At 38.4% G+C, this 15361-nt stretch overlaps 2 protein-coding genes across 3 annotated transcripts; both read left to right on the forward strand.

Moving 5' to 3' along the window:
- Positions 1–2549: 2549 nt before the first annotated feature.
- LOC146329417 (uncharacterized) lies at positions 2550–7198 on the forward strand. 2 transcript variants are annotated; one of them, XM_084714676.1, is made up of 6 exons: positions 2550–2616; positions 3478–3648; positions 4540–4695; positions 4771–5637; positions 5742–5802; positions 6779–7198. In XM_084714676.1, the coding sequence occupies exons 2-6, from the start codon at positions 3489–3491 to the stop codon at positions 6843–6845; spliced, it is 1311 nt and encodes a 436-aa protein (XP_084570802.1). In that variant the 5' UTR covers positions 2550–2616; positions 3478–3488; the 3' UTR covers positions 6846–7198. The 2 variants fall into 2 exon arrangements, with proteins under 2 accessions (XP_084570802.1, XP_084570801.1); XM_084714675.1 differs by having other exon boundaries at positions 4540–5637.
- Positions 7199–10460: 3262 nt separating this feature from the next.
- Positions 10461–14762, forward strand: LOC146329418 (uncharacterized). The gene is made up of 5 exons (XM_084714677.1): positions 10461–10630; positions 12344–12640; positions 13375–13438; positions 14432–14476; positions 14598–14762. Exons 1-5 carry the CDS (start codon positions 10465–10467, stop codon positions 14662–14664), a joined length of 639 nt encoding a protein of 212 aa, XP_084570803.1. The 5' UTR covers positions 10461–10464; the 3' UTR covers positions 14665–14762.
- The last annotated feature ends 599 nt before the right edge of the window (positions 14763–15361 follow it).

A 15361-nucleotide genomic window follows, 5' to 3' on the forward strand; every position in this document is an offset into this window, starting at 1 on the left:
GGTACATATTTCTTCACCTTGATGCTTAATTTTTTGTCTTATTATCCTCTTACAACTTTTTCATCTTGTTACATTTAAGTAGCGAGCCTGTTTTAAAATTTGAAGGAGAAGAAAGTACAAATATTTGTGTTAAAACGTAGGGAGTAAAAGTAACAAGTTGTCAGAAAAATAAATACTTGGGTACAGTACCTGAAAAATCTACTCAAGTACAATAGTGAAGTATCTGTACTTAGTTACTTCTCACCTCTGTGTATAATGTTGCCTACAAACCACGTATATGACCAGTGTAAGAGGTTGGTCTGAGTCATGAAAGTCCCTCTGACCCCGTGAAGACATGTCAGTAATGGAAACAAAAAAAGTACATTTGTCTTGTAGTATTTGAACGTATCAGTGGCCAATGAGACTACAAAAGCATCAGTAGGCCCAACCCTGTCCTACAGTACTGATACCAGCCAATCACCTCCTGCTCCCGGCCTGCTCCACCTGTACCTGAACCTGAACCTGTTTGCATCTTCTTCCTGTTCCATTCCTGTTTACCTGTTTCATTTACTTCAGTTTGGACACACTACCCACACCAGCTCCTATACTGTATAATCATTTAACCATTAAATCAATTAACTGTTCCCGTCAGCCTGGCTGTCTGCTTTGTTAGTTTTCCTTTGTTGCCTCATACACACCCGCCTGTCACATGCTGTAAATTCAAACAATAGAACTAATTAATAAAACCTGTTGCAAATTAAAGGGTCACATTTACAGGAATCTATTGGCAAGTATGTTTGCATTTGTGTATAATCAATAAACATAAGAACTGTTGTGTTTTTGTTACTGTAGAACCAACAGACGCTGCCATGTTGCACCACCATGTGTCTACAGGTGCCCAGAGCAGAAACAAACACTCTAGATACAGACTTTTGTGTTTTTTGTGAGTTTGACAGCTGCTGTAGGTTCTCCTGCAGGCTTGGAAGGGAAGGGTGAGACGAGGTGTTTGCAGTCTGCAAGTTCACTGTTAAATGCCACTAAATCCTAAATCCTGCACACTGGACAAAAGGTTCAAGTTTCAAGTTTATTGTAATATGCACACTATTGTGCTTATTGTTCTTATATTGTTCTGTCATGTTTCTTATTCTGGTGTGTTTTCATCGTGTTATAATTTTACCTTAATCTCAGATTAATTTTGTCCCGCTGTTCTTTGACAAAAAAGAACTTTGTAAATTCTGCTTTAAAGGTCCTATATAAATAAAATTATTATTATTATTATTATTATTATTATTATTATTATTATTATTATTATTATTTAAAATAATAAATTTGTTTTCTGCATTTCACCCATCCACCCAAATAAAGGTGCTACCTAGAACTATAAATGGTTCTTTGCCTTGACCCCTGGAAGAACCTTTTAGAAAGATTCCATGTGGAACCCTTTCAGAGAGGCATAATGGTCCAACCCAGAACCCTCTCTGCGGGTTCTATTCAGAACCTTTCCACTGTCTTCAATAAGAACTCACTCTGGGGGTTCTATCAGGAATTTTTAAAATTCCAAGGGCTTTATTTAGAACCCCAGGGGGTTTTACAGAAAACTTTTTAGTATTCCATTTTTTTATATGTGGAACCCATCCAGAGGGTTCCACAGAGAAGCTTTGTATATTTAAAGGGTGTTACGTAGAACCTTCTCAGGGGGTTCTACCAAGAACCTTTCTATTTTCCAGGAGTTTTATGTGAAACCATTCAAGGGGTTCTCCTGAGACCCTGTTTATATTCCAAGGGTTTTATCTAGATCCCACCCAGAAGGTTCTACTAAGAACCTTTTGATATTCTAAGGGCTTTAATTAGAACCCACCCAGGGGGGTTTACAGAGAACCTTTTAATATTCTAGGGGTTTTATGTAGAACACATTCAACTCTCTTTTAAAATTGGTTCTTTGGGTGAAAGAGGTTCTTAATGGAACTCTTAGTCTTACGAGGAACTATTGATGAACCTTGTCTTCAAAAAAGGGTTCATCAGAAGCATATAGTTCTGGGTAGAACCTCAGCCCTCCAGTAAGAACCCTTATTTCTAGTGTGAGTGTGTTAGGAACAGGGTATACTTGCACACTGCACCACCGTGCAGCGCTGGAGGACCAGTTCTCAGCCAGGACCTCAGTCATGGGCACTGACAGGAGAACCTGGAGCACCCTGAAGAGAACCACACAATCACTGAGAGAACATGCAGACTCCAAATGTCGCACCCCAGTTTGTGTGACATCACAAGACTGTGCAGCCATCAAAGCTCTGAATTTTGATCGTATCGCTGTCATGGAAGAAAATCTGTGAATGTCATCCTGCTCAGGTGCCAAGTGACCAAACTGTGATGTCATCACTGGTTATTAAAAATTTAATCCACGTCTTTACAATGATCACAGTGAGGGCTGTGCGCTGTGTTGTCATGACTTTGAGAATTTCCCTGTTCCTTCAAGTAAATCATGTCAAAAAGAATGACAACCTGTAGAACAGGTTCATCCGCAGGTCGAAGTCCTGATATATAAAGTCACAGACGTTTAAGTGTGCAGACACAGAGAGGAAAACTTCCATCAGCAACCTCAGGAAAGAAAATCTCTCTACTGTACTACTGAAGAACGTGGTGAGAAATATCTTTTCTTTATCTTCTTTTTATTATTATTTTTATCACCACATTGGCAGTGATGTGTTTTATATTTTATGACAAATAATTTTTCAATATTTAATGGAATAATGAGTGATATTTAATTTGGAAAACAGAGAGATAATAATTTAACTGTAACTAATAAAGAAATAAAAAAAACCAAAACAAATTAAAGCATTGAACAAAAAGTTCATATACACTATTAAGTAATATTCTGCTCATTATTTGCTGTGCAATTTATAACTCTTGTGTATAAAATTTGCAGATAATTAAAAGGCACATATGTATCATATTAACATTGCTCTCCCTGATAAAAAAAATGTGCAAATTGTTAATCTGATTTTGTAAAGAAAAAGGGTAAAATGAGACACTTTAGTATCTGATCAAATGCAACAAACCCCAGTTTATTCAAGATAATAAACCGCTTTAAATAAACCTTTATGGCCATAAACATACATTTTTGCAAATATGTTTTTAAACTGCAAAGTGGTTTGAACGTCCATAGATTTCTGTTATAGTTAGCATTAGATAATTCCTCATTTTCATATTTAAACATAAAATTTTAGAAAACTTGTAATACAAAAAAATAATTGTCTCAATGTAAGTAATCACTTGGGGAAGTTTCATGGTTATTTCTATTAGTTTATTTTAGTTTTTGTCAAAAAATATGTGGAATTTTAATGTCTTGCCAGAAAACTCACTGTAAACTGAGCTGAACACAAGATAAAAAAGAAGTCTGCTCCTTAAAAAAAAAAGAGCCTAAACTTCCAAAAAAGAAAAAAAAAAAAAAACTCTGCATTTCCACAGCACTGTTTTACTTTTCCCCATTTTCCCCGACAGACAGTGTTGACATGAAGCTGGGGCTGCTGGTGGTGTTGGCTGTGGCGGTTCTGGTGCCGAACCTGTCTGAGGCCAGGATCGTCTCCAAGTGCGAGCTGAAAGAAAAGCTTGATAAGGCGCTCGTCCTGCCTGCATACTGGGAGAAATACAGGGAAAGAATCCTGGCAATAGGTGAGGTTAAAAAATGGCAGGTTAGGTGCCCTGAGGGTTAAAAAAAAAAATCACCTCATCAATCAATCACCTCTTGAATCAACAGCACAAGTCTTCCGTAGGAAATCCAGAGCAGGAACACAGATAACAGATAGACAATTAAGTAAGAGATTATGTTTCAGGAAGAGGAAAAAGAAAATCAAAAAGAGAAGTCCAAATGCAAAAATACATAATTTTAATGACAAACAACATACATAAAGTCAGGCTGATTTAGTTGCCTATTGTTAACCATGCCTTTTATTTGCCATGAAGACCCTGTTTCCTTACCTTAAACACACCATAGTTGCCATGTGTCAATATAGAAAGTAGTTCCATCCAGTAACACTTTCTTTTCCAGTAATAGTTTGTTGTTTTAGTCTGAACTGGAGCTCAGTTATCCAGTTTGTTTGCTCTGCCAGTATCTCCGTCCTCCATCGGTGTACTTTTTGTTGCACTTTACTGTTTGAAAAGTTTTTTCAGAATAACAATAAAGCTCTGGGGTTTGAATGTGAACTATCTGGTTGTGGCATCCTTTAACATTTTGCGGTCTCCATTCAAGCAATTTTCTGATCAGGCAGGTGGTGACATATTTGGGGGCTTGTCTAGGCTCATCAGTCCCAACACAAGCATTTCTTTTTGTCTCTTTCATAAAATAAGGGTGCCAATTATTTTACCTGTCTGTCCAGGGGCCAACTGTCTCATAATCTTTCCACATAATTGTGAAGAAGCCCCAAATTACTTGAGGAAAATTGAAAGTACATATTTGTCGATGTTACAGGAAGAAAATTTCACTCACTGACTGTTTTTCCTTTTCTTCTTTTTTTCTTCCTTGTTTGCCTCCTGCCAATTTCTTGGGCGACTGGTTTGCTGCAGTTATCTGTAATGCAAAGTTCAGGACCCGTCTGAACACTGGCTTTGTGAAGGTGTTTGGGAAACGCAGAACTACGACTGCCAAACCAACAACAACTCAGCCAACAACTACTCAACCAATGACCACTACTCAGCGAACGACTACTCAATCAACAACTGCTCAACAAACGACCACTCGACGAACAACTACTCGGCGAATGGCTACTCAACCAATGACTACTCAACAAACCACTACTCAGCGAACGACTACTCAACCAACAACTGCTCAACGAACGACCACTCGACGAACAACTACTCGGCGAATGGCTACTCAACCAATGACTACTCAACCAATGACTACTCAACAAACCACCACTCAACAAACGACCACTCAACGAACAACTACTCAGCGAACGACTACTCAACCAATGACTACTCAACCAACAACTATGCAACCAACAACTACACAACCAACAACTGGATCAAACCAAACATCTCTGGAAGGTGCCAGACGAAAGCGTGAGGCTATCTCAAGCAGCGAGGAGTTCGACACGCCAGCAACGGATCAGCAGGAAATGCTGAACGAGGAAGGAGATATGTTTGATGAGGAGGAGCTGCAGCAAGACGACAACATGATGGACAACAAGAACGGAGAGAGCGAAGAGGAGGAAGACAACAACCTTGGTGCAAGACGAAAGCGGAGGTCTGTCTCAAGCAACGAGGAGTCTGACATGTCAGGAATGGACCTGCAAGAAATGCTGAACGAGGAAGGAGACAAATTTGATGAGGAGGAGCTGCAGCAAGACGACAACAAGATGGATGACGAGGACGAAGAGAACGATGATGAGGAAGAGGAGGAGCAGGAGGTTGAGGTTGAGGAAGGAAAGAAACGCAAGAAACGATCCTACCGTGGCTGGAAGTCCAGTAGGAAGTCCAGTAGGAAGTCCAATAGGAAGTCCAGTTCGAAGCCCCGCAGGAAGTCTAGTAGGAAGTCCAGATATCATAACAGGAAGTGGGGGCCCTGGTCCCTTGGTTTTTACGGGCTCTTCAAGCTCTCTGACAGCCACTTCTGTAATTCTGGTTATCGCTGGTCCAGAAACGTGTGCCATACCAACTGCCAAGGTCAGTCTTAGAAACAGACACAGACAGAGAAAAGTGTAATGACTGATAATGATCTAAAAGTATTATTTTGCATGTTAATGACTGTTCCTTTTTATCCCCTGAAGCCTTCACCGACGACGACATAACAGACGACATTAATTGCTTCGTGAGGACTCATTACTGGTGGTAAGTTTCTGTACAGCAAACTGATATTTTAGCTGAAATTTACTTTTAATTTCTTTATGCAGCATATGGTTTATTTACAGTATTCATGAGTACATTTACAGGTTTACAACTCATTCTTGGCCCAAAACTATATTTTGAGGGTGTTTTGATTTTTGCTCTTCAGTTATGCTGGAAAATATATTTAAAATGATCAAACTCTGACCAAGCTCTGTCTTCCTAATTGTTTATTTAATGTAGATGTCAACTCCATACGTTTTTCCATGTGGAAAATCCAACATCATATGGAGCTGTCAAAATGTACAATTTTTTTTCATTTCACAGTGTAGATGTACCAAATAGCCATTTTATTTTTTAAAGTTGCTCAGAGTTCTCTGATCAAAATATAAATTTTTAAACCACAGTTCTTATTTTGCCTTGATTTTGAAGGGCTGCATTCATGTTATGGTTGAGACACATCTGATAGAAATATTATTTAATGAATGTGTCAAAAAATAGAAAGTTTACCAGTGCTCGAGCAGTTTTCCCGCCTTTTTTAAACCAGGAAGTGAAACAGGGGTCCTTAAGGTATAGCTAACCCTTTTAATGCCTGATTAAATTATGTTTTGTAAAAATGTGATGGAGTTAACAAGAAATCTGGGACACAACTTTAAATGTACAACATTTTCATAAAAAACATATTTTAAAACAAAGATGATAATAATAGCGTTTTTATACATTACCAGTGGTTATTGTTAGTTTTAGATTTCGAAGGCATTCAACGCAATTTTTTGTCTGGGACGAGGGTGTTTTCTGACACAAAGCAGGTTTAGAAAATGAAAAAAGTAAAGCAAATCAAACTGGCAACTTGTCCAGGGTGTACCCCGCCTCTCACCCAGTGTCAGCTGTGATAGGCTTGACCATGCATAAGCTCCAGACTGACAAACTAATAACTGCTGTTTTAACAGATTGTTTCACTGTTTTTTTCCCACCAAAACAGGATCCTGCTTCGGACAGCCCCTCATTGGTGTCGCAGAAACTACAACTTCTTCAGCGAATGTAAATGAGCAGCCAGCAGTGCACAGTTTCTACCTGCAGGATCTCACACCAGCAATGATTCCTGTGTGCTTTGAACTGCATGGTTATCTCCCAAACATTTTATTTTTTGCATTTGATCAATCACTGAGATTTCCTTACTGATTTGATAAATCATTTTATTGCAGTTTGTTTGTGCATTGATTTGCCCTCAAACTCACCAGAAGGTGAACTGACAATGTACTGTTATATCAGTAATTTGAATCAAATTCATTTGTATTGATTACCATTTTAATTAGTGATTATTTCCTGATGAAAAAAACAATTAAATTGATTTTTGTATCTTCTGTTATCTGTGATCTTTCAATAAACACGTCCAGCTTTATGGCATGGGTTTGAGAACGTTTCTTTTCATTAACAATGATCAAAGCTAGACTTTCTGATTCTAAAGCTTTCTGATCAGACTATTTATTCTGATAACCCAGAATAAGAAGAATCAATGACATCATTCGTAGTAACAGCAGTGTAAGAAAACTGGGAACTTTTAAAAACAATCACAGTGTGTAAGGGCCAGGCCAAGAGGTGTATGTATGTATGTAGGACACCAAGTTGTCCACTAGGTGTCACCGTTGCGTTTTTGTGTCACACGCATATTTAGGTAGGAACCTTTTATCAGGTGACAGATGTTGCTAAACGGAGGAGCACAAATAGTTTTTTGACAGCCGGCCAGGTGAAGCTTGTGTTGTTGCGTTTGTGAAATGTGGACTCTTGCATGTAAGACACTGATGACCAGTAACAGTGAGCAATAAATAATGCATAAAAATCAACGAGGACAAAGTGGGACGTTGCCATGTCAGTAGACTCAACAAAGCGGTGCACATTGAGTGTGTCAGTTAAGTTATTAGCCTGTCTGTGCAGCCCCTCAGTGGCTTGAAGTTTTAGGTTTAGTTGTTACACTGTGAGCTTTTTAAATTGCTCCAAAATTTACTCAGGGCCGGCTTTAAGGGCTTTTTGGTGATATGATATAAGAGGAATAACCAAAAACAGAAGTGTGCTGGTTGTAGACAGGTGCTGCTTTTTAAAGTCGTCCACAGATCTGAGGTGCAAAGTTTAGAAGTCGTGACTTGAAAAGCGCAGCCTGGAGCAAGAAACAACCAGCAACCACTGATCAAAGGAGCTCAGAGACGTCCTGGTGACGTAACTGCAGTAGATCTATAATGGAGGCTGGTCTCTGACCATGAAGAGCTCTACAAATAATCACACAAATCTTGCACTGGATTTATAATTTGGTGGGGAGCCACTTGAAAGAAATTTAGATCAGAGTTACATCAAGGTCATGATCCAGGTCATTTATTATCATTAGAGTTGTAGTTCCTTCATGTTATACACACATTCTTCTGCACCACACAGGCTGAGACAGAGAGCTGAACACCCTCACAATTAAGATACCTGAGACAGGAGCCAAGTTTCAAGTAGTTTAGTGGAAGCCTTTTTTTTTCTGAAACTAAACAGATACACAAATGAAGAAATACACATAAATTACACAAATGAATTACATACTAACCTTTGCCTGGACACTATTTATCATGTGACATAGTATCATAAACCATGAGGTCAATTAAACATGTAAAAAATAAAGACATCTGTCAAAATAATCACTGCAGTTAACGCAGAACTTTATAACTGTGACACGCAGATTGTGCTGAATCAAGGATGAAGTCAGAAAGATGGATGTGGATGTAAGTATTCATTTCTCCAGTGCAACTGAGTTTGTTTGGTGGTGGTGACACCTACAGGCAAAACAGAGTTTTCACTGCTGAAATTCGTTAAACATACAGCAACAACATCATAGCAGAATAAAAATCAAGCACATAGGTCTAAAGTACATACAGATAAAATCGAGCACATTAACCTTAAAAATATAATAAATAAGTCAAGTACACAAAAATTTAAGAGCATGAGGAATAAAAAGAGTTCATGGGGATTTCTATCATACGCAGCATTAAGTCAAAATCACGTCCCTAAGATAAATAAATCATTTGTAAAAGAATCTCAGTGCACAAAGAATAAAAGAGAGATCATGATTTTAAGTTCTGCTCATGGTCACTGCACATTCCCTGCACCGGTGAAGCAAATACATGGCAGGAAACCACGCAGAAAGATGACCTGTCATTACGAAGAAGAAGAAGAAGAAGAAGAAGAAGAAGAAGAAGAAGAAGAAGAAGAAGAAGAAGAAGAAGGCATACTTAATTAATCCCCATATGGAAATTACTTTTTTCCAATCTGTTGTAATTTTGTACATACACACACAGGCCCAAAATACACACACATGCATAAACAGGACCCTTAGACATGCATTGGAGAGATGTCAGAGCGCGGGGGCTGCACACATGCCTACATGTACAGTTAGACGCACCTTAAAGAGTTTCTGCACCTTCACCAACTCCTCTGAGAGCCTTTTGGTCAGAAGATATTTGAACTACTCGAGCAGTTTTAAGGTGGAAACTCTGCTGATGTTTTGACCAGATGTTGGGATGTTCAGTTCATTAAGGCTCTGTTGAAGTGCCCTTGAGCAAGACACCGAACCTCCAGCTGCTTGGGGTGCCTGTTTCTGTGCAGCGTCCACCACTTTACCACCTCTCCCTCAAAACTGCATGTGCATGTGTGCATACAAGCCTTTGTGTGTGTAAAATATTTAACAATGGTGTGAGAAAAAGTGAATCTCTCCCAAGCGGGACTGATAAAGGACATTCTTCTTCTTCTTCTTCTCCTGTGTCCATGGTCTTAGAACTCCTGTCCCCATTCAACCACAGAGTCAAAAGCCTTCTGAGTTTATTATTATTAGTTTAGTGACCCAGGTTTTCTTTCACCACAGGGACGGAGCCAGCTGGGATGCAGATAAGAAGGTCAGTATTTGTAGTATATCACCATATAAATGTACCAGTGCTGAGATACTGAACTTCCACCAAGTTTCAGCAAGCAAATGACCTCTTTAACAACCCCAGATCCTTTGTCTTTCCCTGCATCAGATTCTGTCCTTTACATAAGTCCAATGTTTGATCCATCAGCCTGGAGCCCTGATGGGGATTTTAGTACAGTTCTGAGTATTAAAAGTTTACCAAGACCCTTCAGGGAAACGTTGTTCACTGCACTGAAACTGCGCTCTTCTGCTCATCTTTCATGTTTGCTGTTTAGCTGCTCTTGACATTGTTCCTTCCTTTGTTGAGTTAACATGATAGCTGTGTTCAGGAAACTAACGGCCCCATATTTGAGTCAGAACACTTTGTATTCACTGCTGTCACCTGATCCTCTGAAATTATAAATGTCTCATGTTGACGTGTTTGGCTGTCTCTGGTTTTCGGTCTCATGGCCAGGTCTTTTCAAGCAGGATGAAGGTGTAACCTGTCAATGAGAAAAGATGTTTTCAGGTAGGCGGATCATTTTTCCTTCCCCGACCTCATTAGGGCCCAGTAACCCAAAGATAAGCATGAGATCTGGCACAATGTGGAGCCTTTTCAGCACCCTGCTTCCCGGCGCCAAGGGAGTGGCTTTTATCCGAGGAGAACAAAAGATGTTCTCTGTGATTCGCCAGCGGTGACACTGCAGACAGTATATATATCATGTCACATTACATTCAGAGTCAGAGTCAAGATGAAGCTGCTCGTCGTGTTTCTCCTGGCAGCGCTGGGCTGCGTTCTGGCCGAAGGGATGAATGTGACCAAATGTGGACTGAGGGACGAACTGACGAGGGCGATTGGTGAACTGCCGGAGAAGATAAAGGCAAAAGGGATGACTGTGGACAACATACTGGCCCAGAGTGAGTACTGGTTCTAACTTTACATTAGAAACGCCACAATGTACTATGACTGGTTTGAAAAATAAATATTTTATATTTTTGCAAAAATTTCCCACAACTGAAAATTACTTTAATGTGACATGTGGTGATATTTTGTTTGAACACTCCAACTACAAACCTGCTCAAGTAAAAGAAAAGAAAAGTACCTGGTTAATAAAGTACAAGTCAAGCCATTGTGATGGAGCTGCATTGCAGTTATGACAGTAATGTGAGGTTAACAGCTCCCAAAAGCATCAAATGGAAAGACCAACAGGCCGCAAGCTAGAGATCAAAGGGATAGTTCACCCAAAAATGAAAATGTCATTTTCTACTCACCCTCATGCTGATTGAAGGTCAAGTTTAGTTTTTTTAGTCCACAAAACTCTGCTGGAGTTTCACAGGAAAACGGTGTTGATAAATCTCCCAAACAGAAAGTGAATGGTGACCAGTTTTCAAACATGAATAACAATGGAGAAAAAAAACATGAAAAACCTCCATACTGCTCGTCTCATGTAATCCAAATCTCCTCCAAGCTGTTTTTTCTGTTCGTTTGAGAGATTCTGCAACACTGTTTTCCTGTGAAACCTCACCTCCAATCGGCAGCAGGATGAGTAAATAATGATAATGTTAAATAATTTTTTCAAGGTTTCTCAAAAATTCAGAATCACAGAGGTCCTTCAGCATACAGTCATGAGTATGCACAAAAAATGAGTCTTTTCTTAGGCATGAAAAATAAACATTGCTAACGTCGGCTAGGTGACTACATTTTCATCTGTGGCATGTTAGAAGAGAAGCTGAGATGTCTGTTAAAGTTACTGAGAACAAAAATTAATTAAATTGTAGTTATTAATCAAAATGTTGGTGATTATAAAGGGGTTACATCCAGATATTCTTTTCGGGTTCTCTGGTGGAACTCTTCTAGTTTGCTGTTCAAGTATTTCTTGCAGAAGTTGATGTGAAATGGGTATTGGAGGCGTGTGCATGTATGTGACAGTCTGATCTCGTCTCCAGCTAATCTATATAAATTTAATAGAAATATTTTTTGTGCACATTTATGACTTTATGACTATTATATTTAAAGGGATAGTTCACCCAATTCAGTCATTATCTGCGGTCACGTTTAGTTTTTTAGCCCACAAAACACTGCTGGAGTTTCCCAGGAAAACAGTGCTGCAGAAAAGTTGTTGCTGTTTTCACACCGTCACACCACACACACACACACACAGTTCAGATAGTGTGAACATGTGAACGTGGCTCCAAGCCACTCCAGCGGTGTTATGTGGACTAAAAACCAAACCCAGCCTTCAATCAGCATGAGGTTGAGCAGATAATTTTCTTTTTTGTGCAAACTATCCCTCTAAGGAGTTGCTGCGCTTTGTAATTTTTGAAAAACTTTGAAAAACCTTTATAAAATCTATAAAAACAAGGCTCACTGAGTACGTGTTTTGTTCTGCAGTTCTTTGGTTCCTGGGATGACGTTTGTGCTCCAGACAATAAGTTTTGGACTGATGGTGGCGCTGCAGGACAGACTGAGGGGGTCATAAACTAATGAGGAATCATCCTCAGGGGGACCATGAATATTCACAGCACATTAAACATCAGTCTGTCCAGTAGTTTGTGGAAGTGTGGATTAAAAAGTGTGATATTTGATGATGATCGGTCAGTTTGTTTGTCTCTTCTGTCCCCTGCCTTCAGTTGTCTGTCATGTGGAGTTTGCATCTGGTTTTAACACCGGGGCGGTGAACCAGCTGGATACAGCACGTAATGGTAGGAGGAGGAGGAGGGAAGCCAGTGGGGGCATGTTTGGCATGGCCCAGTTTGAGGGCTCTTCAGTCACAGACGCGCCCCACGTCACTCAACGACGGCACGCCAGGCAGGCCTCAGACCCGAAAAAGAACTGGACACTCTATGGAATTTTCCAGCTCAGCAATCACCTGGTCTGCAAGGACGGCAAGATTGAAACAGAAAACATCTGTATGATGGACTGCAAAGGTGAACTTGACATGTTATTATCACAGCTGCTCAGATGTCTGCAGACTGAACTCATGCTAAACTTTGACTGATGGTCTTTTCTCAAACTAGTATGGAAGCCTGTTTCAGACAATATGATGGGAAAAAAGATCCTATACATACTGAAATGATCAGCTTTCTTATTATTTTGAGAAATGTTCTCATTATTTGGTGAGTTTCTCATATTTTTGAGATGCTAACTTATTTTGAGGAAAAAAAAATGTCTTTTTTGAGAGTTTTGTTTTTGTTTGTTTTTTGTGATTTTGAGAAAGTTTCTCATTATTTTGTGAAAGTTTCTTATTATTTTACGAGAGTTTATTTTTATTATTTAGAGAACATTTCTCATTATTTTAAGAGTTTCTCATTATTTTGAGAGAGTTTCATGTGAGTTTCATGTTTTAGCGAAGGTTTTTTGTGATTTTGAGAAAGTTTCTCATCATTTTGAGCAATTAAAGGAGAACTTTCTCATTATTTTCAGAGTCCCTCATTATTTTGAGATACTAAGTCATTTTGAGAAAAATGTTAATTATTAGATTAGAGTTTCTTGTGAATTTCGTGTTTTAGATTTGTTTTTTGTTTTTTGAGATACTAACTTATTACTTTGAGAAAGGAACTACAGTTCACTCTCCTTCTCTTCCTCTCGTCTCGTTAGAAGCGTAAATGTTTCACTCAAATAAAAATGTTCTCAAACATCTTTTCCTGTTTTTTCTTTCCAGACTTGATTGATGACAACATACAGGATGACATCGGATGCCTGTTGAAGATGTTTGTGGAGTTTGTGTAAGTTCATTCAAAATTTATTCTCAGTTATTTTATGTTGACTTTGATGTACATCGAGGACAGTTTCACCTGATAGATGTTATTTCTTAATGTTTTCATTTTCAAACTCTCTATGGATTCATTCAGTCTTTTATTGTTAATAGCGTTGATGAAGATTCTTCATCTTTGAAAATTTTTACATGAACGTGTCTCAGAGGTCCTTCCTAGATTGTTGCTTGGTGGAACGGTTCTTGAGGAAAGCTCTTATGATACCGCTCATATTTAAAGTATATTCCAGCTCCTTTCATCATTGCTGTTTCCCAACATCAGCAGAAATCTTTAGAGTGAATTTAATACATTTTTTGTCTCTGATAAAATGAGAGAAATTCTACTATCTGTGTAATGAATTCATTCACCGTTTTAGACCCGATGTTTCCCACTGAATGTCCTTCAGTTAAAAGGCAGTTGAGTCTTTTTCTCATTTATTTTATGTCTGAACACAAATCAAATTGCTTATGGACTCAAATGTCTTTATTAATCTTGGAAATTAATTAGTTAATCTGGGAAAACTCATGAGGTCTTGGTCCCTGTTACAGAAAGAATATAGAGTCTAACAACAGATTCATCAGATTTTGTCAAATCTGATCAAAAAAAATGTTTAATGTTAAACTACAGACATTATATGATTCTGTCTCTAGAGTAAAAAAAAGCTTTAAAGACATCTCAACATTTATGACAACACTGTCAGCTGATTGAAGGGCTCTTTTTTTAAAGTTTATTTATATGTTTCATTTATTTGTTGTTGCTCTCTTAATCTCAGCATGATGTACTGCATTTTTTTACACTGTATAATTTTATTTCTACTTGTGCTTTTTGTGATTATTATTTTTTCTCTCTTAATACTCCCTGATTCAAGACTGCTAGTATAATATACTTATGCACTGTAGAAGTGTAAATATATATCTATGTAAATTCTATAAATTAAATGTATTTCTCTTCTGAATATTTTCACAGTGAACATGGTTTCTCATTACCCTACATTGAGAAGTTAAGGATGATGTAAGTTGTGTGTTTTTCGACAAATTAATATATTACCATTTAATGATGAAATCAATAATGGCAGTTTACTCAAGAAAAAAACAATGTTTTAATAATGTTGATCTCTTCTGTTTATCTGCAGGATCCTGGAAATCTACCAGCCAGAATGCAGAGCCATAAAAGGCTCTAGCTACTTTGCTGAATGCTGAAATCTAAATGACATGATCGTCCCTGGAAGGATTTACCTCGTCTCACACGAGTGTGCAGGGAGTCATGACAGTAATAAAGTCAAGCATGTCGCACTTGATGTTGCGTCTTTGTGTCCACAATCCAATATTTAAAACTGCCCCAAAGCATGATGGGAAAAAAGTGACAGTATGGATCAAACCAAAACTTCATGTAGAAGCTACTGTCTTTCTTTTTAAAAAAGAAAGAAGTTCCGGTAGATTCTACTGCAGAGAGAAAGTAGTTCCTGCATGAAACTGCTCACAACAAGGTCTGTGGATTGTCTTGAATAACGGGGTCAGGATTTTTGGAAAGAGACACAAATTTAGTTTGAAAAAGCTGAGTGCCATTTATAACAGAGAAACCAGACATCTCTCCAAACTCTGCAGCTCACACCAAAACTATCTGCAGGCCAGAGGGAAAATATTTATATTTTTGATTTTGGGGTGAGCTGAGCCTTAAATTAAATATCAACGATCAGTAGACTACTATTGATGAATTGGAATAAAATTGTGTTGAAAGGGTGATTCCCATTGATTTTGGTGATTAGTTTACTTTTTCTCTACTTTTCACTTCCTTCAAATTACAAATTTAGAGGCCTGCTTGTCAGTGGTGGATGGATTGCATCTTCCTTATTGCTCTTACTTTTCATCTAGCGGCATCATCGCAACAAATTTAAAT

Source organism: Lutjanus erythropterus, chromosome 3, assembly GCF_056507025.1.
Source record: "Lutjanus erythropterus isolate fLutEry1 chromosome 3, fLutEry1.hap2, whole genome shotgun sequence".
In the NCBI taxonomy this organism is placed as follows: domain Eukaryota; kingdom Metazoa; phylum Chordata; class Actinopteri; order Lutjaniformes; family Lutjanidae; genus Lutjanus; species Lutjanus erythropterus.